Below are 27,079 nucleotides of genomic sequence, written 5' to 3' on the forward strand. Positions count from 1 at the left end.
TTTTAGGAGAGTTCATATAGAGTCAAAATATTGCTCCTTTTAAGAAGTAAAAGTAAATGATTATTAGCAAAAGAAGGTCCTGTTAAAATCAAAATGTAAGAGGACAGGTTACATACGCAAAGGAAAATTTGTCTATTTTAAAATTGAACTTTATATTAGTATAATTAATAATTAATAAATAAACAATCAACAAAAAGTAATTTATTTTTCTAATTATTAAGATCATCTAGTCATAATTTTTTATAAATATATATATTTTTTTGTAGATTGCAATTTGGCGGATTGTTTTCCTTTGAATATAATAGTAGTTTTCATAGATAATATCGCTTTTGTAGAATCGTTGTCTTCTTCTATATGTGTGAACAGAAATATATTGGAACAATCTATGCCTTCCTATGCTCTCTTTCTCTCTCATACTTTTCTCTCTTTCTCTCTCTAGACATAGCAGAGCTCTATAGCCATGGCGTTTCACGACAATATCTCTCACCAAATGGCTCTTCAACACTACGCCGACCAACAGCAGTTGACGGAGAACGTCGAGGTTCTCAGAGGAATACTACCGTCAGACCATCACCACCAACACCACCACCTCGGCCAATCCTCCTCGTCTCCGGACGCTGGCCCTAAGACGTCGCAGTCTCCGCCGCCTACATGGCTAAACAGCGCAATTCTCCGGCAACACAACCACCACTACGGCGGAGACGGTAGCGGCGGCAGTTTCCTCCACTTGCAAACCACAAATTCTGACTCATCCAATTCCAACAACCACTGGCTATCTCCTCGGCCTATCGATAACGACGACAGTAATCGAGAATCGATGTTTGTTTCTGCGATTAACAGTGATAATAATCTCGATGAAAATGCTATGAAATTGAGTCAACGGCAGAGTGAGAGCGACGGGAACGGAAACGGTAACGGAAATGGAGGTAATCATGAGAGAGATTGGGAATTCGCTAAGTGTAAGGCGGACATACTATCGCATCCGATGTACGATCAGCTGTTATCGGCGCATGTATCGTGCTTGAGAATTGCTACGCCGGTGGATCAGTTGCCGAGGATCGATGCGCAGTTGGCTCAATCTCAACAGGTTATAGCTAAGTACTCTGTTTTTGGCAATCACAATCAGCCTCTTGATGATAAGGACCTCAATCAATTCATGGTAACTATTTTCACTTTTTAAACATCTCTATATAACTCTCACTCTTTGTTGTTAGGTTACCTCATCCCAGAATTAGAGGCTCCACAAATCCGGTACTTAGGGGATTTCTATATTTGTGCATAGTTATCTCTCTCTCTTCCTATTTACTTGTATATACACTTGATGTTGGTTGTCAATCCTCATGTCTGGGTTGATACAGTCGGCACAATTCTGGCCCCATAAGTTCATTGTTATCAATACGATGCTTATCTCAAAGTAGACTGAACGAAAATCTACTTATGGAGGCTCAATCTCCCTATATTCATACCAGGGATGGGAGATTCAGCTAAAGACAATTTCAGAGCGTATATACATCATATATGTCAGCTATGTATGTACGACATTATTTGATCTATTATGCTGCTTTTCGATCAATCTGTTCGTCCCTTTCACTTTTTCTGTGATTGATTGCGAGGAGTACAAGAAACTGGTAGATGCATAGTTCCCAATGTTTCTGTTGTTTCTTGTGACCTACCTTGTGAAGATATTTTTCCCGCATAGTGTGTTTCAGAGAGACGTATAGATACGGAAATGTTGAAATATTATTTGTTGTTTCCACCAAGAGATATATGCGGATTCTTGTTTAGGTATTCATGGCGCACCTTGATTTTTGATGTGAATCAGAATGTTCCAAGAATTGGGAATTATCTTTCAGTACATTTAATATTAAAAAATTCTGACAGTGTTTTCAGAATCTGTTTCCATTATGGTCTATTCTATTTGCTGGGGATGTTCCAGTAAACACAATTACACAATTTGAGCTTTAATATTATTTAAACAAATTCACTCTTTCACGCATATTTTCAATACCTAAGTTTCTCAATCATCCATAAAAGAAGATGAATTGAATAAGGAACATCTATTTCAAATCACTATGATTTCATGTTCCATCATGTTTAATATCCATTTTGATGTGTTGTTATTATCTTTACATGAGATATTGCAGTTTGTCTGATGCTATAATTTGATGATTAAAACCATTAGAATACGACTTTACACGTTTCCTCTTGTATAATTATTATCTCTCAAGATATAATCATTAGTTCTTCTGAAAGGGTAAAGTCTGTGAGGGGGTAATAAAAGGGTTCTGTTGCTTTAAGGATTGACATTACATTTGTTGTGAAATCTTTTTTCTTTGCTTTATGGGCCAAAGTGGCCCCCAAGGGGCAAGGGTAATTAACCATGAACTTTAATCAGGGTACTCTTAGTGATATGCATATCATTCACTTAATATGTTTGATTGATGTGATGCTATTATTCCAAAGTAGTAATTATTGGTGTAGTCCCCTCCAAAGCTTTTTCCACTAAGAATGAGGGGAATTTGAATTACTTTTTTCTTTCTCCTCTCCTCTTGTTTGGGAATGCATATTTCTCTTACTTTTCTCTTAAATACTTTTGCTTATAACTTCATTTCAAGAATCTCCAATACAATCTTTTTATTGTTTTTGTCATATATTTCATTTTTTTTCTTCATGTGTAGGCACACTATGTTGTACTCCTCTCTTCATTTAAAGAACAATTACAACAACATGTTCGTGTCCATGCAATGGAAGCAGTCATGGCTTGTTGGGAGCTAGAACAATCTCTACAAAGCTTAACAGGTAATCACTCATTTCCTTTTCCTTTTTTCTATTTCTAATTTTTCTAGGGGCATTTTTGTTTTTTTCACAAATAAAAGATTGAAAGCAAGTCCCTAACTCCCTATCCCACCTTTTTGATGTGACAAAAAGTTGCAAACTTTTGTCCTATTGACATCAGTCTCAGTAACAATAACAGTCTGTATGTACTGTGTACTGTTTTGTTTTGTCTTGTCCTGTGTAACAGTATGTATGTACATACACAGGGGTAGCACCTGGTGAGGGTACAGGGGCAACAATGTCCGATGATGATGAAGAACAAGTAGACAGTGACACTAACATGTTTGATGGAGGTCTAGATGTTTCCGACAGCATGGGATTTGGTCTTCCTACTGAAAGTGAACGTTCTTTAATGGAACGTGTTAGGCAAGAGCTTAAACATGAGTTGAAACAGGTAAAAAAAAAAAAGCTAGAAAATAACAAAATACATTCCGGATGAAAGTATGTTTGTATTAAAATTGTAAAAGAATGGAATGGGGGTTGTGTTTTAGGGGTATAAGGAGAAAATTGTGGACATCAGAGAGGAAATTCTACGTAAAAGAAGAGCTGGAAAACTGCCTGGAGACACCACCTCCCTCCTCAAAGCCTGGTGGCAATCCCATTCCAAGTGGCCTTACCCTACAGTAACCATCATATTCTCCTCTTCAACATTTTGCACCAGGAATCGGAATCTTGAATTCCATTCCATTTCCATTTCCATTTAATCTTACTATATGTTAAATACAGGAGGAAGACAAAGCAAGATTGGTACAAGAAACAGGACTACAGCTAAAGCAGATCAACAACTGGTTTATCAACCAAAGAAAAAGGAACTGGCACAGTAATCCTTCTTCCTCAACAGCTGGCAAAACTAAACGCAAGAGGTCAGCTCCACATCACCTAGTAATTTTTTTTTTTTTTTACCATGTAAGAAAACCTTATATTTATTTTTTTTGTTTTGTGAGAAGTAATGCCAGGTGAAAACGGAAAATGGTGTGTTGTGTTAGAAAATGACAATCATAGCCCTGGTCACAGCAGTAAGAGAGAAATGAATTGAAGTGACTGTGGTACAGAAAGTAAATGAGGCGAGGCGTGCCGATGATTTCTAAAGCTTCGTATACATAAAACAAAACAGTTATCCTTTTAAAGGTAATCGTTAATCAATCCGACCAACGATACTCACAACACCTATTATTTAATTTAGTAATTTATAATTTGTGGACGTGTAATATTTGTTGTACCGATTATTAATTACTTTTCATTTTCATTGGGTGGGGGTTTCAGATCAGTTTATAGTTGTCGACAGGTTTTGTATGTAATAATAATAGTAAAGAACGTGTTAAAACTGGATTTTTTTTTTTTTTTTTTTTTTTTTTTTTTTTTTTATGTGTTGGGGATAGATCTTTTCACTGCCAAATGGACAATAATATCAAAACAAATAAATAATCAAAACTAAACAGATAGTGAAGCAACATAATATATATGACAAACACTTTAAACCAAGGTGTTGGTTTAATAAGATTTTAGATTTGTACAAGCTGTTTAGGAATAGGGTGGAACGTAGGAAGTCTTGATGATCCATTAAGATCGAGAGATCGTGTTACGACTTGGTGCTTGGGAATTTGTAAATATTTTCGCAGAAGAATCCTAACATGCACACAATTTCTTATTCGCAAGAAAGTAAGTAAGAACATGGTTTGTAATTGAGTCTCAAAAGGTCGAGGAGGATGGATACGGCTGGTTAAAATAGCAGTTTTGAGAAAAGATTTTGAAAACTGGATCGGATACCCAACTGCTTCGATGTTTCAGTTGGTCTAAACGGTTAGATTGGTCTTAAAACCCAGATGATGTTATAATTATATTATTATTAATTTTAAAATTATAAAAATACAAAAAATTAAAAAAAATAAATATTTTTTAAAATTCTCATTTTTTAGTGGTTCACATGAAGAATAGTTTTTTGGCCTCTAAGAATTGGATTCAGGATCAATGCTTCAGAGGTTAGTTGTGGTTAAAAAGCAATTAAAACGTTCTCCAAAACTTCTTGGTACAACCAGAAAGTGTGACTAGCTTCTAGCCAAAAGCAATAACCAGAAGTAAAGAGTGACCATCTTTTCATCCTTACACATATTATAGAGTAAATTATATGAATAGTATTGTGGTTTGGAGGAATTTGTTTGATCCAAATCAAAAGTAGTTATTATATAAGTGTGCATTTTGTACAATTGAATTTGCATTAGATCACACTTTGATCCCTTTTGACACCCACATAAACTTCAATTACACTAAAATAACGTGATTAAAATTACAAACATCCCCGTTATAGTGCCACACACACAAACACACAGACAATTAATAGTTTTACAACATATTAATTTGAAATTTTCATTATCTTTCACATTTTTTTTTCTAATAATGATCCTCGTCTCAAATTCAACGAATATTGCATATCCATAATTAATTTCCTAATGATGCTATGTCTAACGTCTAAATATTTGGACTTCTTATTATATACTTGGTTATGTATCTTGGCTAAAGTGGTTGTGCACCTAGTCCAAAATGAAATCTCAATACCAATGGTGTATTTGGTTGTGGAAAATTGTTTTTATTTTTTAAGAAAATTGTTTTCATTTTCTAAGAAAATGTTTTCAGAAAATAGAGTTGAGTTTTCAATAAAAACTTTAGAAAACGTAGGTGGAGTTTTCATTTTCCGTCTTAGAATTTTGGAAAATTTTGAAAAACTATAAAAATCACTTTTCTAATTTATACACAATCTGGAAAACTGAAAATTTTTATTTTCATAGAAAAATTTGGAAAATTGAACGAATCAAATGAGTTTTCAAAATTTTCGGTTTTTCTCGAAAGATTTTCCTAGAAAACTGAAAAAAATTTCACAGCCAAACACACCTTAAGTCCTTTCTTAATTTTTTTTTTCATTTTATTTGTAATAACTAACACAATAAACTCATATTCCATTGTTGAAGTGGTGATCCAAGTTTTTGTCTTGGAGCATCTACCACTGTAACGAGCTATGCCCCTTGACCCAATCCTTTGTAGTGTGTGGGACTTATACACTTCATGCTACCAAGTACCAAACTTGAATTATATCACACATTGATCTCTTTTGACACCCATATAAATTCAATCACACTAAAATGAAATGTGACACCACTTGCACAAACATACACAAACAATGAGTAGAAAACAACAATAAATATATCACAACGTCCTTCCATCCATGTTCATCACTCATGACTCATATTGTAACATTACAAACCAACGCACTAAACGCTACAAATAAGCTTTATATAAATTTTAAATCATGACGAAAATTATTAATAACCAAGATTCTAAGGCTTACAAATACAACCTAGTCAGTTTTCAAATTTAGGCCCACATGAATACTGAATACATGCTTCCTAATACGGTTCTGAACTCCAGATCTAATTACAGCCCAAGAAAACTACCGATTACTATTTTATATTTAAGAAATGTTTTTTTTTTTTTTTTTTTTTTTTTTTTTTTTTAATTACTAAACAAAACCTTCTCTTGTCATGAAATTCATTTTTCGTTCTTGTTGCATCAAAAACTTCTTTAGGCTAGACGGTATGGATGTTGGCAATTACCTCGTCGAACTCGGCAAACACTGTGTCTACCCCTCAGCTTGCCGAGCTCAACTCGGTAACTCGGCTAGCTTTCAACGAGGAGAGAGGTTGTATTGGGTTACGAAAATGTGAACGTTGGGAGGAGTTTGTTACCGTTTTTTTTCTTTAAATTCAATTTTTATCTTGTATAAATATCATTCTTTTTCATATTTTATACCACTTCACCATCTTCAAATTATCACGCAAAGAATTCAAGTTTTTTGAAAAAAAATAGCTTCCTATTCCAACCCAGAAACTCAAAAAAATACCAAGCGAAACACTCAAAACCCAAACGTCTCACCTTCTTCACCAACTTTCATTCGAAATCAATGCGATCGACCTATTTATTCTCCACAACATCTACATTTTGGTGGTGTTTACTATCCATTTCAAGTCCAAAATCAACATCAATACCAAAATCAAGCACACAATACCAAAATCAATATCAATTCCAAAAACAACCACAATTTCAAAGACAGTTTCAGTTTCAAAACCAACCACAAATGAACTTCTCATCCTAAATGATGCATGAGTTCAATCTATTTGATGATCTTTTTTACTCCCTAATGAACCACCAAACCGAATTTCAAACTGAAGCAGAAGACGAATTTGTTTCAGAAACAGAATTTGAGCCGAAAGAGAATCCACCACAACCAAAAAAATTTGAAGGGCGCCTACAAAGCAATGGACATTTGCCGGAGAAAAGATGTTAGCACGTGCTTGGGTGAATGTTTCTGAAGATCCAGTGGTTGGAAACAACCAAGATTATCCAATTTTCTTTCGGAAAATCACGCATTGGTTTCTCAACTAGATGAAACTTGGTGATTACCGGAAAAAAGACCAAATTTAGCAACATGTTAACAAAATGGTGACAGAGTTCAATGGGTTGTTTTCGAGCATGAAACGACAATAACAAAGTGGTGCAAACAACGAAACCATTTTGCAAAAATCTCTTAATATGTATCGGGAACAACAAGGGGCGCCATTCAAATTTTTACATGTTTGAAACATTGTAAAATTGTCAAAAAATATTGCAGGATGCTACATCTTTTGAAACTTTTATGGGTGGTTTGTTTAAAAAAATCAAAACGTCTAAAACGACACATAATCAACCGTCTGATGCGCATATCATAATTGATCTCAATGAAAATGAGTATTTTTAGGTTTCAAGGGTCATTCATCCTATGAGAAGAGACAATATCAAGTGAAAGGGGAAAGCGGCAACAACTACTTCTGAAGACATCGATAAACTAACTACAAAAATGGACATTTTGAAATCTTCCTTGGAGTGATACTTGGACTTTGCACAAGAGAAATTAAAAACTCGTGTCATGTCCATTTAACGAGACCAACAAACGAGCTATCCACACACGAACGGGAAATAACTTTAAAAGCCAAAAAGAAGCTTGCAAAAAATATAACATCTGGTTTAGCTTTACTAATTTTATTGTCTTTTTTTTTTTTTTTTTTTTTTTTAATGTTTTGAAATTCATAGGTTTGTAATTTGAATTTCTCTTTTTTTTATATGTTGTATTTTTATTTGAAGTTTAATGAATTTGAAGTTTTTTTTTAAAAAATTCTATGTTTAAATTATTTATTTTGTATATTAAAAAAATAACATATCTACTATGGCAACCCGTACCTAGCAAATGATACGTTTTGGTAAAAATAGAGCAAATATGATGTGATATCTACTTGAACCGTAACAAATGTGACTCTACACCCACTAGTCTTATATTTTCAAAATTATAAAACATAAATTTGGATTATATTTAATTTGTTTTGAAGTTGTCAAGCTTTTCCAAGTCACGTCCAACTACTACAAAATCCATAAAAAAGAATCCAAAAAAGTAATTCAAATTTAGACGACAATGACACATGGTTCATTACTTCATTTATTATTATTTTAAATCGGCTAAACTAACATAAACTAACAAAAAAATGACATTAATATATGATCAATCAAAATTCAAAATTGCTTCGAGGGTCTATAATTCCCTCAGTACTTCCAATATACATACATTATTGCATTTTTTTGAACAACGATCAAGAAGATCTTAAAAAATTGAAGCATTTACGTATAGAAGTTTTCAAATAAAATTTACGTATTCTATAAAAATATTTGGGTAAATGGCATAAAAAACACTTTTTTACACATAAATTTGATTTTGACACCGTGTTTTTTTTTTGTGTCAATTTTGACACTATGTTTTCCAATTTGTTACAATTCTGACCACTTGACCGGTTAACTAGGTTACATGCTGATGTGGCATGATGACATGTCAGTTTTTGATGACGTGGCATGCTGACATTATATGCTGACGTGTCAAAATTGATTTTTTTTCGATAAAAAACACTAAATTTTCACTTTTTTTTTTTTCGATTTTGACACTAAGTTTAATTTTTTATTTCAATTTTGACACTATGTTTTTTTGTTACAATCGAACATCATTTATCAAATTTTGTTCAATTTTATCTATTTTCCATTTGAAACCGTATAAATATATTTTTATATTACATTTTAAACCGTATAAACATATTTTTTTCATTTAACGCGAAAATCAATCCATATATTTGGAATCAACAAATATTCATAATTTAATTGACCAGATTAATTTATTGGTATATAGCCAAAAATTAATGGCGAGGGCTTAGGAGTGCAATTTTTCAATACTTAATTTGTGTATATTTTATAAATCATCTTTTTTTAAAAAAAAAAAAATTGGGCATTAAGTAAAGAACTGGTAAATTAATATTCAAAGTTCTAGGTTGATTACTCAACTAACCAACTAACCATCTCTTTATACTAATACAAGTTAAAACTTTAATTAAATAGGATACATAACTAATACGAATACGTAATCTAAAAATAAATACCAAAAGAATAATGATCTATACATAATATTTTTTAACCATACACTACAATTTATGCTTTATATAATTATATAGTATAACCATCTAATGCATATTGTTATGTATGGTTAAAAAGTGTTGTATACAAATCCCTACCCATACCAAAAGTGTTTCCTGTTAGTAGGTTGTATTAGGTTTCCAACAATTCAACTTCAAAGGTGTCCAATTCAATTTCATTTCAATATCAAAGACAAAATTGCACAAATGGTCTCTATGGTTTGTTGAAAATTACCAATTCTCCAAAAATGTTTGGATTAGTACCATAGGTCCAAAGTTTTTAATTTGTTACGAGTTTGGTCTAAAAGGTTAACCTGTGTCTGTTCCCCATCATTAAGGTTTGTTTGACTTGTCAAATTCGGGGTATTTTGGTCATTCCTTATTTATTCCACTTTATTTTATATTAATAAATGAGAGTACGTATGTAATTAGCGTCATATGGATAATATCGAGACTCATTTGCATGTATGCTCCTTAATAACTGTTAGTCGATTCAATTTCCCTCGTCATTGACTGAGGATCATGAACCCTAATTTGATTACCAAGGTTGGGAGTTTTGATTAGGCGAGTTTCGTAGTGAATGCATACACTAATGTGGTACTTAAGGTTGGCAAACAGATCATTCAGCCTAAGGGTTGGTATATGGTACACAGTTTTGTTTTTGCTCATTTACTTGCTCTTTTTTTTTTTTTTTTTTTTTTTTTTTTTTTTTTTTTTGTGAAATCATCCCTTTTGAAATTTGTTTTTGATCTTGTCTTGAAGATGGACACCCTATATTGTTTACCATAAAGCTACATCATGGAGGTGAGTTCACAAAGTTTCCAGATGTCAACTACATTGATGGTATTGTGTCATATGTTTATATGGTGGATATAGAAGAGTTTTCAATTTTCAGTTCACGACATGGATGCCATTATGAAAGGGTTAGGATACTCAGTTCCTCCAGTTATCTACTATCATTTTCAAGTGCCTAAGGGAGACATGTATTTGGGATTACGGGCCCTAAGAAATGATGATGATGTTGCCAATCTTGCCAAATATGTGAAGGATCATAAACTGATAAGGGTTTACACTAAACATGGTATAACTAACTTGCTTACTTACTTTATGGATCCTAAGCCTGTAAAAACAAGGTATTATAGAGGAATTAACTAAAATTAAGGAACATGACCCCCCCCCCCCCAAAAAAAAAAAATTAAAAAAAAACTGATAACCAACCCAGTGGTATGCCACAAAGATGCATATCCCCTATTATACATAATTGTATGTCAACATCACCAACAAAAGATGGAATTGTAGACAATGAAGTTGCTTTAGGTGTTGATTGTTTTTTGTCCGCAGATCTTCTTGACCTCTTTTGTTTGCGCCGTGCAGACCATGCGCATACATTAGCATTTTCAGACTGTTTTTTTTTTTTTTTGAAGATTGCAGACCTAAAAATGTCTGCCCGCCCTCTTCTTAGCGCAAATGTGGATCAGAATCTTCTAACATCTTCAGACATCTTCTAGCCTAAAAAAAATACATATATCTTTATTTTTTTTAGTTTTTTTTTTAATTTATATTTATTTCAACTTTATTAATGATAAACAATCTGGAAAAAAAAGTTACTGTAGCACCTGGTTTCTGGTATGTAAATCTTATTCGAACATTTCCCATTTTAGTCTTGGACTCGGCGAGTCATAGGTCCAACTCGCCGAGTAGAGACGCGATCCAGGTCACGTTTTAAGTTGGCGAGTCCATATCCTAGACTCGGCGAGTCGCCGCTGTTGGATGAAACCCTAAGTTTCAGGGGTTTGCACCCTATTTAAACGACTTAACTGCCCCAAGCCAGCCCCCATTCACCCTTAGAGCCCTGTATACCTCGTCCTAATCCATTCCTTGAGAGTTTGAGACTTTTGTGTTTTTGAGACTTTATATAATTATATAGTATAACCATCTAATGCATATATTGTTATGTATGGTTAAAAAGTGTTGTATACAAATCCCTACCCATACCAAAAGTGTTTCCTGTTAGTAGGTTGTAGTAGGTTTCCAACAATTCAACTTCAAAGGTGTCCAATTCAATTTCATTTCAATATCAAAGACAAAATTGCACAAATGGTCTCTATGGTTTGTTGAAAATTACCAATTCTCCAAAAATGTTTGGATTAGTACCATAGGTCCAAAGTTTTTAATTTGTTACGAGTTTGGTCTAAAAGGTTAACCTGTGTCTGTTCCCCATCATTAAGGTTTGTTTGACTTGTCAAATTCGGGGTATTTTGGTCATTCCTTATTTATTCCACTTTATTTTATATTAATAAATGAGAGTACGTATGTAATTAGCGTCATATGGATAATATCGAGACTCATTTGCATGTATGCTCCTTAATAACTGTTAGTCGATTCAATTTCCCTCGTCATTGACTGAGGATCATGAACCCTAATTTGATTACCAAGGTTGGGAGTTTTGATTAGGCGAGTTTCGTAGTGAATGCATACACTAATGTGGTACTTAAGGTTGGCAAACAGATCATTCAGCCTAAGGGTTGGTATATGGTACACAGTTTTGTTTTTGCTCATTTACTTGCTTTTTTTTTTTTTTTTTTTTTTTTTTTTTTTTTTTTTTGTGAAATCATCCCTTTTGAAATTTGTTTTTGATCTTGTCTTGAAGATGGACACCCTATATTGTTTACCATAAAGCTACATCATGGAGGTGAGTTCACAAAGTTTCCAGATGTCAACTACATTGATGGTATTGTGTCATATGTTTATATGGTGGATATAGAAGAGTTTTCAATTTTCAGTTCACGACATGGATGCCATTATGAAAGGGTTAGGATACTCAGTTCCTCCAGTTATCTACTATCATTTTCGAGTGCCTAAGGGAGACATGTATTTGGGATTACGGGCCCTAAGAAATGATGATGATGTTGCCAATCTTGCCAAATATGTGAAGGATCATAAACTGATAAGGGTTTTGCACTAAACATGGTATAACTAACTTGCTTACTTACTTTATGGATCCTAAGCCTGTAAAAACAAGGTATTATAGAGGAATTAACTAAAATTAAGGAACATGACCCCCCCCCCCCCCCCCCCAAAAAAAAAAAAATTAAAAAATTTAAAAAAAACTGATAACCAACCCAGTGGTATGCCACAAAGATGCATATCCCCTGTTATACATAATTGTATGTCAACATCACCAACAAAAGATGGAATTGTAGACAATGAAGTTGCTTTAGGTGTTGATTGTTTTTTGTCCGCAGATCTTCTTGACCTCTTTTGTTTGCGCCGCGCAGACCATGCGCATACATTAGCATTTTCAGACTGTTTTTTTTTTTTTTGAAGATTGCAGACCTAAAAATGTCTGCCCGCCCTCTTCTTAGCGCAAATGTGGATCAGAATCTTCTAACATCTTCAGACATCTTCTAGCCTAAAAAAAATACATATATCTTTATTTTTTTTAGTTTTTTTTTTAATTTATATTTATTTCAACTTTATTAATGATAAACAATCTGGAAAAAAAAGTTACTGTAGCACCTGGTTTCTGGTATGTAAATCTTATTCGAACATTTCCCATTTTAGCCTTGGACTCGGCGAGTCATAGGTCCGACTCGCCGAGTAGAGACGCGATCCAGGTCACGTTTTAAGTTGGCGAGTCCATATCCTAGACTCGGCGAGTCGCCGCTGTTGGATGAAACCCTAAGTTTCAGGGGTTTGCACCTTATTTAAACGACTTAACTGCCCCAAGCCAACCCCCATTCACCCTTAGATCCCTGTATACCTCGTCCTAAGCCATTCCTTGAGAGTTTGAGACTTTTGTGGGTGTTTTTGAAGGTTTTGAAGGAGGAAAGAAGTAGATCCAGAAGAAGGAAAGCCAACCAAGCAACTATTGTGTTCTTCCAGCAGTTCCTTTGAGGTATAACTCGTTTTCCCCATGATTCTATGCTTAAAACTTCATTTGGGTCTTTCTTGGTCAAGTCCCCAAGCTCGTATGTGCCTTATATGTCGTATTATGACGTTTGGCCTCTGGATCTAGGCAAGATTGAGCTCCAGGAGCTCAGATCTGTTAGCTTTATGGCCCCATGTTGCTTGTTAGCCCTAGATCTACCCTTTTAAGGCATTTTGAGCCCTAAAATCCATATTGGTGAATATCCACACGTAAAGTTGGAAACTTTACGTGTGATTTGTGTCCTAGAAGTCCAGATCTATGAATGGCATGGACTGAAAATCGAGCAAATCGGTGTATTTGGTGGATGCATGGCGGCGACTCGGCGAGTCTGGTCGCGAGTCACCGATTTGGTCCCTTCATGATGTGTCGAGTTGAGCCGTGAGTCACAGGGGGTGACTCGGTGAGTTGGGAGCTGAACTCACCCATGTTAGGACTCGGCGAGTCAATGCCCTGACTCGGCGAGTCCAAGGCAATCTTCATAGATCAAGAACAGACTCGGCGAGTTGTTCATACAACTCGGCGAGTCTTAGCATATGTGTTCTTCGGATGAAGATGAACTCGACGAGTTGTTCATACAACTCGGCGAGTAGGGTGAAGGAGTTGAATGTCAGTTTAGAAGATGAACTCGTCGAGTCATAGCCCAACTCGACGAGTAGAATCAGGGACCCAGGACAATTGTCTGGACAGGGACTCGACGAGTGGAGATCCACTCGGCGAGTCGGGTCAACTAAAAGTTGACTTCGAATTGACTTAGGGCTAGACCAGGGGAAAAATGGTATTTTTACCCAAAGGACAATTAGCAGTGTATGATTAAGTATATTGTGGGAATTACAGCCGGGGAGTTTCCGGAGCAGCAGCAGCAGTAGTAGGTGATTAATTCCCACACAGACCAGCAGCTATTTCGAGGTGAGTTTCCTTCCAGTAGTAACGGGTCTAAGGCACCAAGGCCGGCCCGTATAGACGAGACGTTAGTATTAGAGTGTGGGCCGAGCCCGTATCTCTTAGTTGAGTTGATTATGATATATGCCGGTATGATAGAATTGTTTACACTTGTTGTCTGTGCGATACTTGTATGATATGAGTTGGCGGTTGAGTGTGGGCGAGGCCCGTATCTCTCCGAGAATGGAGTGTGGGCTAGGCCCGTATCTCCCAGATAGCGAAGTGTGGGCGGGGCCCGTATCTCTCAGAAAGCGAAGTGTGGGCGGGGCCCGTATCTTCACGAGTGTGGGCGTGGCCCGTATCTCCTAATTGCATGTTGTTTGTTAAATGCTTGCATGGTATGGGGTATTATGGGGGAGCTCACTAAGCTTTGTGCTTACGGTTTCAGTTTTGGTTTCAGGTACCTCCTCAGCTAGGGGAAAGGAGCCGGCGCGGTAGCAGCATGTCACACACACACACACTCTTCGGTTTCCGCATTTACGAGCTTTTCTGGGATTGATACTCTGATATTCTGATTAGTTGTATGTTTTGGTTTTCAGACATGGTTCAGTTTATATTATGGATGATCGAATGATGTTTTAGTTATTAATATTTTCTAAAGTAACGTTTTTAAACAAAAAAAATTTTGATGTGAAAATTGGGTCGTTACAGTTAGAATACTTTAAAAAAAGTTCAACGACACAAACATGATATTTTTGACAAATTTATAAATAAACATTTATTATAATAATGGTCGTTGAAGTTGTTTAAATAAATATGAACAAAAAAATTATAATATATTGTTATATATTTTGTGCCAAATTTTATAAAAACATTATTTAATACAGTATCGTCAGTTTCTTGAGAAAATATTTATGATACGTTTTTAATTGATTTAATTGAAAAAACGAAGTTTATTTCCATGTATCTATGTATCAAATTCTTTGATTCTTAATTACAATGTTTAGGTATAACTTTGCAACCAAAATTGTTGGTTTTTATCAAATATATACGTTAATTTGTACCATATTTTCACTTTTTATACAATAATACATAAAAATTAATCTAGATTTGTTAATTATTTACAAGAAAGCCATAAAAATATTTAAAAAATCACTTTGAAGATTAAAAAAAATCAGTTTCTTTATATTTTAATTTATTTTAGTAGCATGAAGATGTTAAAAAAACAATTTGTCTTCTTTTTTCAGACTGCAGACGTTTGATCCATCTATTCTATCGCAGAGCTCTACAGATATGATCTGCATACATTTTGTCACAGAAAAAACAAACAATACCTTAGTCTTGTCAATATCACCTGAGTATAATACAAAAAGGGATTGGATCAAGGGCAAAGCATTGTCATCATGTAGTAAGAAATTAGCCATGGATGATGTTAGTGTTCTTAGGAGTGCAAGGTATAAGGATGATGCACCTGATGATACTAATAATTGATTTAATGAATTTGATGTGGGAGAAAATGAATTTAATCTTGGTTTGTACCAAAATATTTTATAGTCTAATTCTACAGTGAATATGGAAGTCAATGAAGAGAATAAAGTTCATGGAGGGGGATAATTCAATGAAATGTATGAATTCAATGAAGAGAATAAATTTCGTGGAGAGGAAGAATTCAATGAAATAAATTAATTTAAGGAAGAGAATGTAGATGATAAGGTCAATGAAGGCGAGGACAATGTAGACATGAGGGATTATGAAGTCGATGTGTAACGTCTCATAAACTCAAGGTAAAAATTTCATTTTAAAAGAACGAAAAACCGACATCCATTCATTTCAAATAAAAGATAATCAGAGTATGATAATGTGTACTCAACATCAATGATAAATCAAAAGATAGTGCATAATAAAACTCTGGGATGTGAATGTGATCATGTCGAGCTCTTCCCTTTTGAATAGGAAGTATCTGAAACATTTAAACACAAAACAGTAAACACAAAGCGTAGTGAGTTCCCCCAAAATACCATATATCAAACAAGAATGGACCTAACCCAACATACATGCTTTGGGCCCGACCCACCCATTCGGTCCCAACCCAAATAATTGGGCCCATCCTATATAATTGGATCTAACCCATATAATTGGGCCTATTCCATATAATCGGGCCTAACCCATATAATCAGTCCCAATCCATATAAAACATATATACACATGCAAGAGTCACACAGACAGTCTAACATCCTATAGTACATTGAGAAGACTCACATTGAAACGCAGCTCAACAATCAAAACAAGCTCTTAAACTCTTGGCACCGGTGCTAAACACCACTTATATAACCACACAAGGAACACCCTTAGTTTTCCCCCCTTCTAAAACTAGTAAATTGACTAAAAGTCCACAAGTCAAAAGTTAACCCTTAAAGTCAATGATGGAAATCAAAGTCAATATCAGTCGACCTTCGCATCGTGGCTATCCTTTGGCCATGTCGTGGCCCACGTGTAACGATCGTGTTTCCTGCTAGACAATTAATAAGATGATATAATAGTTAGAGTCAACAATTGTAATCTATTCAATATAATAATAAAAAAATTGTGAAGACTACGTGTTCTATGTGTAGATATTTGTAGGATACGTGCTTATAGCAATATAATATAATAAGAATAAAATATATGTCTAAATAGAATAATAAGTAGGATGAATATCCTTGACTAAAGTTGAAGTATTCGTGACAAGGATTCTGTAGATATAAGGAATGCATAAATTCGACTTATAACCAAGGAGTTATGATCCGTTGAAGTTTTGTTATTCGACCCGATAGAACAATGCACGTCATACAAAGTAAATTTTTGTTAGGTTAGGTTTTAGCCATAGTGATCTAACCAAAAGTCTTAGTAGTCATTAAACCAAGAGCGTACATATAAAGAACGTCAAAATCTGACTTCATTAGAAGAAGTTATGATTTTTCTAAGATTGAGCATATCAATATACAACTTAGAAATTAAATTTTAGATCAATTGATTTTTAGCCAAAACAATATAAACAATAATTGAATATCTCATTAATAGGAGTCCGTCAATATAAAGACAGTCGAGAACAAACGTCGGACGAGAAAGTTATGAATTTTTAATTGACTTTAGCAGTCTAAGCCTACTAAAAATATAAATTTAAAAATAAAATCAAAATTAGTTGACAAAGTCTAAATGAAAGTTGTAGATCTCATCGATAGCAATGGGTGGATATAAAACCCATCGAAAACGGAGCTCGTACGAAGAAGTTATGACATTTCTAGGATTTTATAAAAGTTCGTGCGGAGTCGCATGTACTGACAAGATGCACGACGCGCATCAACAACCCATGAGATTGTGACACATGTTACCACTAGATGAATGCCACATTACCACCCTTGATAGGATACACGATGCGCCACGACAGGTTGTGCGGTGCGTATTGATTTTTCGGGATATAAATACCCGACTCCGTATAAGCTTTCGTGCTCACACCCCTACGGCCTTTCTCTCTTGATATTCTTTGACTTATAGCCATTTTACCATAGTTTCTAATATACAAGCGAATCCCTGTAACACCTGAGTGCCCAATAAGTAGTAGCCAACGAGTAGGAACTCTGCCAGTGCAATTTCTGTACTTTTCTTTTGGGAATCTCTGTAGGTTAAATTACACTCTATATTATTTTAGTGTAATTTATATTTAAAATTCATAGTTGTTGTTATGATTTTATAAATAAGATTTGTCAATAGTTCCAACATCATATTATTGATTGATCTACTTATGGGGATGATGTCTATGCTAGATTTAGTCAGGTGTTTAAGGTGTGATTTCCAAACAATATAATGCTTTGTATACCAAACAGACCCTACCTCCGATATGATCCTATATGGTTGTCTTTTATCAGCTATAGATTAGTAGACGTTGGGATTATTGTTGAATCTCTATTGTTAATTAGTCATAAGAAATAATAAAATAAGACTTAGTGATAATTTAACCTAGGTCACATCAAAGGGAAAAGCCAAGTCCTAAAGCGAAGTGCTGCCTAACTTTCCAGTGGTCGACTTTAATAAGGGAGTGCATAGTTACTTTCATCTTACACATCGATATACAATATTTAAGATAATTACATGTGATATGTGTCTATTATTTCTATCTATGTTAGATGAACGATTTATACATGTTTTACTTGATTTAAACTATATATGTATATTATACCTATAAATATATTAGGTAGAGATTGATAGAGGAAAGATTATATATATATATATATATATATATATATATATATATATATATATATATATATATATATATATATATATATATGATGAGAAATGAAAGATGAAATATATGATGAGAGGCGTTGACTTTAAATATGATATAGTCATCTAGCGGAACATAGATGATGACCATGGACTATTCTAGACATTCTAGTGGAATGCTAGCATACTCACAACCTGTAGATGTTTTTTTAACTAAGTGTTCACCAGGTGTACTCCACTCCCCCATGGTTTCCTTATTGACATATAATGCTAAGGAATCCCCTAAGCATTATTTTCTATCCCAAATATGATCCTTAGGACAGGTCCCCTAAATTAGATGTTGTAGGAACAAAAAATGAGGATAACAGGAATGGATAATCGGGTTGATTGTTTCGATGAAAATGTATAATTAATAGAATATAATTATTATGGGTTGAAAACCCTATGTGCTCACTAGGCTCCCAAGACAGACCCACTCAATTTCTTGTATCACAGGTAGTGGCACGAGAGCACAGATGTGATGATTGATGAGGGATTTATGGATTATAGGCTAGTAGAATAACATATATTTGTAAGGCTTGTATAAATAAAATACATTTCTTTGGAAATGTTTTGATAATAAAATTATTATGTTTTTGGGAACAAATTCTAAAATATTGTTCTTTTAAAGCAGGATACTCTAATTTTAAATAAGCATAAATAGATCTGTCTTTTATGGCCGTGAAATTGGGGATGTCACACCACTGGTCTAAACCCGATCAGAATCCAAATCAGACAAGTCAAGATGGCCTTAGCCGATCTCCATGTCGTGGCCACACATCGTGGCATAATAAGTACAAAATAGTCGATCCACCCTAGTCACCACAACGTGGCGACTAAATGTCATGCTGTGGGAACTGGGTGTTAAACAGCTTAATGAATTAAGTTGTTTCCATCAACCATAATAGATTCAAAACTCAGATCTGGCCCATACTATGGTCTAGATATAATTTTTTTGCAACTTTATCCATTAATACCATTCAAGAGATCAAGATCTCAAACCTTAGGTTCCAAAAAGGCAAAACATGACATGGACTCAACCATTAAGCACTTATTGTTTAAAGTCCTTACTCCAACTTCTCCAGAAGAGTTTCTAATACCCAAACTAACATAAAAGCCGGTTCTTTACAAACATGTAGGCCCAATGCATTTCTTGACTTCATATCAGGTCAAAAAAGTGTTTATGACCAAAACCTCATGCATAACTTCAAAACCCACTCTTACTTCAAATCCAAAGCATCAAAAACCCTAAATGTCCCAGAGATTCATGAAGTTGCAACTTTTATGAAATCTCACCACCCCAACCTCCTAAACATGAAGAATTTGGGGCAAAACTAAAGATCTAGCAACCTAACAACATAAAGATTGAGTTTTGGACACTTATAAAGGTCTAGAAGTGTGCTAAAGGAGGTGTGGAAACTTGCTTGCTGGATATTGGCTCACTTATTCCTCCTTATTCCTTTAAGAACTTCCAAGAGCATTAAAAATAAGCTCAATAATGGAGGAAAGGGATTAGGGTTTTCTTCAGAGCTTTATGAGGTGATGGAGGTTGAGGGTGTAGGAAAACTCTAGCTATCACTTCCTTTAAATAGGATGAAACCCGAAAAATTAGGGTTTAAGTTATCAGGTGGTAGCCATGCCATGACCCATAAACTATCGCGTCGTGGCGACTTAAATGAAATCCATGACCAAAAGTACCTTGACACATTGTAGTGGTGCCTCCACCATGTCATGGCATCCTCCAAAATGCCAAAAAATTCAAATAAATGAAAGTACCTCAAGATTCGAATGTTACAATCCTCCCCCCACTTGAATCAGACTTCATCCTTGAATTCCACCACCATAAATAACTAAGGATAATGCTCCTTCATCTCAACCTTGGGTTTTTATGTTCATTTGGTACCCTTTCAATGCTACCATTGCACCTTCGCCAACCCAACTACCTTGTTGCACAAGATTTTCGTCTTCTTGTCAAGAATAGCAATTGGTTCCTCCATATAGTTCAAACGCTCGTCCACCTGAATATCATCCAACGGAACTAATATGGAATCATCACCTAAACACTTTGTAGCTGAGAGACATGGAACGTACTGTGAATATGGATCAGCTTGGCTAGTATATCCAACCGGTATGCGACTTTGTCCACCCGAGTGATGATCCTGAAAGGACCGATAAACCTAGGGCCCAAGTTTCCCTTCTTCCTAAACTGGATGCCACATTTCCAAGGTGTGCCTTTAGTAGTACAAAATCTCCGACCTAAAACTCAAGATCCGAGCAGAATCTTTCGGTGTAGCTCTTCTGACGGCTCAACACAGTCTGAAGCTAACCGTACACTTGTTGAATCAACTCAGTAGTCTTGAGTACCACCTCGATAGTCCCCAATACTCGCTGCCCGACCTCACCCCGAGAAATCGACGTCCAAGATACCTAAGTGGTATAGTTGATACTATAGGCCCAAGGAGGCGGTCCAACTTATGTTATAGGCTCGGTAGAAGTCCAACTTGTAGTTGAATGTTCAGTGGCGGTCCAGCTTTGTGTTATAGGCCTGGTTACATGCATTTTATATATGCTACTGTGTAGGGGTACTTTGGGGGAAATCACTAAGCTTTGGCTTACACTTTGATTTTATAGTTTCGGGTACATTAGGGGATAGGGGAAAGGTGAAGGCGTGATTTTACACATCATCATGGATACTTATTTGACCTATGAATTTGGGATACTCTGATTTATAATTCTGAGCTTTGGAAACTATGTTTTGTATAATTTATGGATTTTAATATGGTTTCAAAATGAAAATTTTTCCATGAGTTTTGGGATGTTACAAGTTGGTATCAGAGCCCTGGTTTGAGGAATTGGATGAGCACTTGTGGGATTCCACACCCAACCTAAGGATCTACAAAATGTTTTTTCAAAAATTAACTTTGAAAAGACCGATAAAAAAAGATGTGATGTGTATAATCAGCCAGAGACATTAAAATTTTCCCTAAGATACGCACACTTGTCCTATGAATTGATGATATGGTAGAACTGCCTGCTAGGGATCTGCGGGAATTTCATGATAGAATTGCTTGATTTATGATACCTAATAGCTTAGGGGAATTTCTAGTTATGCTAGATGGAACTGAAATTATTACTGTGGTTGCTTAGTGTGTGCATCATATTTGTACATAACTAAGATTTTATAACCTGAGAATGTTTGATTTAGCCTTATTTCGTGTTCCTTATTTATCTGTGGGTTTAGGGTAGGATCAAGTATTCAACTGTCTATCGAATCCAGTGTTATGTAAGATTAGCATACACGAGTGGCTACAGGATTAGTGGAAGTTTCATAAGTGAGTATGGATTGTAGTAGGCCAGTCCAAGGAAGGATTATCCAGTCTTGAGAGAATATTTATAGGATGTATGTGTATGGTAAATGTTGGGCATTATGGCCAAGTGGTCTGTAATGACCTCTTGAGATAAATACGGGTAGGTTTGGAAGGTAGTATAGGCCCGTACTACTAGAAGAACATGACCCATACACATAGCAAGGAATTCATGAACCCTAGGGGTTTAGTAATTCCATAATGTTGTAATAGTAGGAATTGTGTCTTTCCTGATGTATTCTGTCACACCTCGAAAACCAAGGCGGAAACATTTCTGGGGCGGACTCCACGTTGAGTATCAAATCCAATGCACATAGTAAGCAAAGTAAACAACCATTACATTACATATTGGAAATTACATTTGTTCAAAAGTAAAGTATTACAAGTGTGATACATAGGTATATATAAACAAAAATTAAGACGAGTTCTACTGTACGCTCCGTCTTCTCCAAAAGGATCGTTGGGTACCTGTCTAACGTGGACCTAAGAATACAAGCAGTTTGAAAATCAGCATAAAGCTGGTGAGTTCGTAAGATGTTTGTTTTATGAAAATGTTTAAGTTTTCCTTTGGTTTTTCGAAAAAGTTATGAATTTAAGAAAATCCCATATTTTCTTATATGTAAAGTTTAGTTAACTGATTTGTTACACGATTCTGGTTATGTATAGTTGTTATCCTAGGAAAATCCTATATTTTCCTAAAAGTAAAGTTTTAGTTAAAGACCACATTGTATAGTTTCACACATAAAACTATTTACTGAAAATCATGGGATTACTATCCCGTACCAGTTATAAGATAGTTTGATATACACAAAACTATAGATAGATATAGATTGAAAACCATAGGACTATCATCCCGTACTAGATATAGATTCGAAACCATGAGATTATTATCCCGTACTAGATATAGATTGAAAACCATGGGACTATCATCCCGTACTAGATATAGATTCAAAACCATGGGATTATTATCCCGTACTAGATATAGATTTAAAACCATGGGACGACCATCCTGTACTAGATATAGATTGAAAACCATGGGATTATTATCCCGTACTAGATATAGATTGAAAACCAAGGGATTACCATCTCGTACTAGATATAGATTTAAAACCATGGTACTACCATCCCGTACTAGATATAAGATACTATAGTTAGAAAGTAGATATGAAATTCAATTCCGTGAATAAACTTATATTAATACGTATTGTGAGTCGGGTAACCATGCTGATACAACAACGAGACCTCCTTGACGTTTGTCAGACGTCGGATGATATCCAGATTTTGTCACCCCAGGCGTGCCCGCCTAACTGTAGCTAGCAGTTAAGGTGTAGGATTGTCAGTCCCGAATAGATCTATCCACAAATTCCACGCTCTCCCTCCAGGAGACTCTGGTTACACTTCTGGGGAGGATTTACTAATAATGATGACGAACCTCACAAGCTAGTATTATACTATTCACGGTGTTCTTGAACGTTATCAAACATACTAATCGTTTAGAAACATAATACAATACAAACAGTTTAATACAATGAAATGATCTGGCAATATAATCTAAATTAAACAGAGATAAAGTGAATCAGACATAGTTTATCTATTAACTTTATGTAAGTCTATATTTGTAAAACAAGAACTAAAGAACCCAAATTATTCCCATAATAATTTAATTGGTTTGATTGTTTCCTTTACTGAAATTCACGTAGTTATAGTCGAGAAAACATCCCTTATGCTCAACATAATACATAAGAGGTAAAGATATTTAAAGGTTCGCCAGATATTTATAGAAATACATCAGTATTAGGTTTTTGAAAACATTTATAGTTTTGCTTGTATTCCCCCCTGAAAACATTGAAAAACACGGAAAAAGGGTAGGGGTATGAACTCACCAATCGCGGAATGTGTCGGTTTGGATGCTGAATGTCAGCTCAAGGATTGAAAATGCGCGTGGTTCCTATGAAATGTGAAATGATACACATTTGTATCTAATTAGACTTTAATTCACTAATTAGATATGATTATTTACTCTAGGATGCGAAAACACCTCAAATCAAGCGTTTGGAGCGACCCGGGTGACATCTAAGGGCGTATATGGCTTGAATATTGTGTTTACTCTTCAAGAGTAAACTCCTTATGGAGTTTTCGGCCCTAAGACCATGTCCACATGAGTTCACGGCTGTGAACTCACGGATGATGGGTTTTAAGTTGCTAAATGGTCAAACATCACTTGGGGAAATTAGCTAGGATCAAATCTAAGGCATAGGAATGGATTTAACCCACATATGGACCACTTAATGGAGTTTACGGTAGTAAACTAGGAGTTTACGGCTATAAAATCCCCCCCCCCACATTCCTTATGTGTTTTGGTGGTGCTAGGACAATCACATGTGATTTAGACAATTTATACAAGCCTTAGAACGAATTTAGGGCACCATTTGACTAGTTTATGTGAGTTTACGGCCCTGGAACCTATCCTTGGGGGGTCATGGCTGTAAACAATCAAATGGAGAGTTTTTATTATGTTTAAGGTCCTCAAATTGATTGTGGTTGGTTCTAGGATTTACTCCAAGGCTAATGGTGTGTTTAAATGGCTTTTAAACACTTATTTTTGAGTTTACTCTTCATGAATGATGAGTTTACGGCCCAAGCATGTTCTTGGGCAGTAAAATCATGTTTACTCCTCAAAAATCATGTTTAGGGTGTTCTAAATCCAAATTAGTAAGCCATTAAGTCATATCTAAGTCCTAAAGTTGGTTTGGAGGGGTTTTAAGGCTCAAAAACCCACTTTTTATGTGTTTACGGCCCAAGCATGCTCCAGGGCCGTAAACTCATGAATGAGGTCCTTTTTAATAGATTAAACTCGGATTTGAAGGCTAATGAGGTTGAACAACAAGTTAGGTCGTTGGTTTGAGGAGAGAGGTTAGAGAGAGAGAGTAGTGAGAGAGGGAAAAAGCTTCAAATGGAAGCTTAATCCACTTTAAATAGGTCCTAAGTTCGGGACACAGTAGAATTCTACCCGATACCGACGTTAAACGGGGCTTTTGGTCGCACCCGATTAAGATGTCGTAACCCGATATGGTTGAAACTAAAATGTTTCCGATTCCTAATATGGAGTGTTAAAATGAGTTCTAAACATGTTTAGACATCCATTAAGTCATAATAGAAATCTCAAAAACAATGACTTAATTTAAAACTTAAACGGAAACAATTCGAAAGAGACGAATTTTATGGACGGAAACGGGTTACTGCGATGGAGCAAACTTCGGGTTGTTACATATTCATGTTTGTTTTTTAGTATGCCGATCACTAGAGGTTATGGATCAGGAGCTGGCCTCCTGGAGAGGCCATATTTATCTGATGTCGAGATTCACAAGATGATCACCCCCCAGGAGACCATGGCTATTAGGGAGGCGATCCTGGAGCTATTTGGGTCTATTAAGACAGCCATGATCGAGATGTTTGACGAACACTATGATACCATCACTGAGGCTATTGTTTTTGTAGTCACCACCACCGTTACGATTGCAGGACTGCAAGGGAGAAGGTCTTTTTAGTACTGGGAATTCAGCAACATGAAGCCCCCAGAGTTTGATGGGTTCAAGGAACCAATTTTTTCTATGAGGTGGTTATCCGACGTGGAGGGATTTTTCTTCACTTGTTTGTGTCCGGAGGACCAGAAGGTCAGGTGTGCCTTGAACCTTATTTGTTTGGGGGTGGAGAACGGGTAGAAGCTAGTAACCAGTGCTTATTTTCCTATGGAGAAAGTCGTAGTGACATAGAAGAAATTTTCAGACATGTTATATACTGAGTATGTACCGCTGGTGGAGAAGGAGAGATTAGCCCAGGAGTATCTGTCGCTGAAATAGACGATATAGTTGGTGAAGGAGATCACCAAGATGTTTATAGATAGAGCTCTTTTCTTCCCTTAGTATGCTGCTTCAGAGTAGGTCCATATGCCCCGTTACTTGAGCATGCTGAAGACAGAGATCTACGAGTTTGTTTCAACCCAACGATATAGTTCTCTCTCCAAGCTGCATTCTTTTGCTTGGAAGTGAAAGATTGAGATTGAGACCTATATGAAAGAAAAGAGGCAAACCCCTGTTCAGTCACAACTGGCAACAAAGCGGTTCAAGCCTGTTGATTCATGATCTGGAGGTCATAGGGGTCATACTTATGACAAGTGTGGGAAGGTACATGAGGGCGCATGCCAATCAACTGCAGGGTGCCACAAATGCGGCAAGCAGGAGCATTTTGTGAGGGATTGTCATCAACAGGCTCCACTACAGAGTAATAAAATTATTTATCATTATGATCAAGTTGGCCATGTGAAGACCCAATGTCCTTTGCTTGCTACTAGGCCCATGCAAGCACTGACCCCATCGACTCTTCAGATCATGGATGAATGTCAGGGTAGAGATAAGGCCCCAAAGGCCAAGGGCTGTGCTTTTGAGCTCATAGCAGAAGAGGCCAGGCTGGCGCCTAAAGTCATTACTGGTATGTTCTCATTTATTATTCTATCAAGTTATTTTATTGTATTCTTATGATTATATTTCTGTTAGGTACATTGTTAGTAAATTAATTGTATTCTCTTGTGTTTTTTTGACTCGGGTGCAAGTCGGTACTTTGTGTCTCAGTACTTCAGTAGGGGTTTTGATATGACTCTTGGAGAGTTGGAGTGTCTATTGTGAGTTCCATCGCCAACGAACATCAGGTTTTTGCATTGAGATTTTTTTGGAATTATACCTTGGAGATATTCAAGGTGACTTACCCAGTCGATTTAATTCCCATTCGTATGGGGGATGTGTGCGTGATTATAGGGATGGACTAGTTGAGCAGATATGGAGACATGCTCAAATGTTAGAGACAGCGGGTGATAATTCGTACCCCAAGTGGGGGAGAATTGACCATTTATACCGAGGGTACCAGGGTTAGTTCGACCTTTTGTTTAGCTACCAAGGCTCATCAATATCTTCAACGTGGATGTTTGGGTTATCTCGCTTATGTGGTCGACCCTCGGGATGAAGGGAGCGCTTTAGTTTCATATGTGCTAGTGGTCAAAGAGTTTCCAAATATATTTCTGGAAGATTTACCCAGTGTGCCTCCCATGAGGCAGGTGAAGTTTAGGATCGATCTGATCCCTAGTTCATCCCCGATTACTAAGGCATCATATAGCTTCGCACCACCAGAGATGTACGAGTTATCCTCTCAGTTTTACGAGCTATTAGGCAAGAATTTTATCA

The 27,079-nt window shown here is 35.8% G+C and overlaps 1 protein-coding gene across 2 annotated transcripts; it reads left to right on the plus strand.

The window, feature by feature from the left end:
• The first annotated feature begins 346 nt into the window (after positions 1–346).
• On the plus strand, positions 347–4,164 carry LOC145008666 (homeobox protein knotted-1-like 2). 2 transcript variants are annotated; one of them, XM_078967266.1, is made up of 6 exons: positions 347–1,159; positions 2,679–2,799; positions 3,042–3,229; positions 3,327–3,458; positions 3,562–3,698; positions 3,792–4,164. In XM_078967266.1, the coding sequence occupies exons 1-6, from the start codon at positions 461–463 to the stop codon at positions 3,793–3,795; spliced, it is 1,281 nt and encodes a 426-aa protein (XP_078823392.1). In that variant the 5' UTR covers positions 347–460; the 3' UTR covers positions 3,796–4,164. The 2 variants fall into 2 exon arrangements, with proteins under 2 accessions (XP_078823392.1, XP_078823391.1); XM_078967265.1 differs by having other exon boundaries at positions 349–1,159; positions 3,783–4,164.
• Positions 4,165–27,079: the final 22,915 nt, after the last annotated feature.

Source organism: Lactuca saligna, chromosome 8 (assembly GCF_052625555.1).
Source record: "Lactuca saligna cultivar CGN05327 chromosome 8, ASM5262555v1, whole genome shotgun sequence".
NCBI lineage: Eukaryota > Viridiplantae > Streptophyta > Magnoliopsida > Asterales > Asteraceae > Lactuca > Lactuca saligna.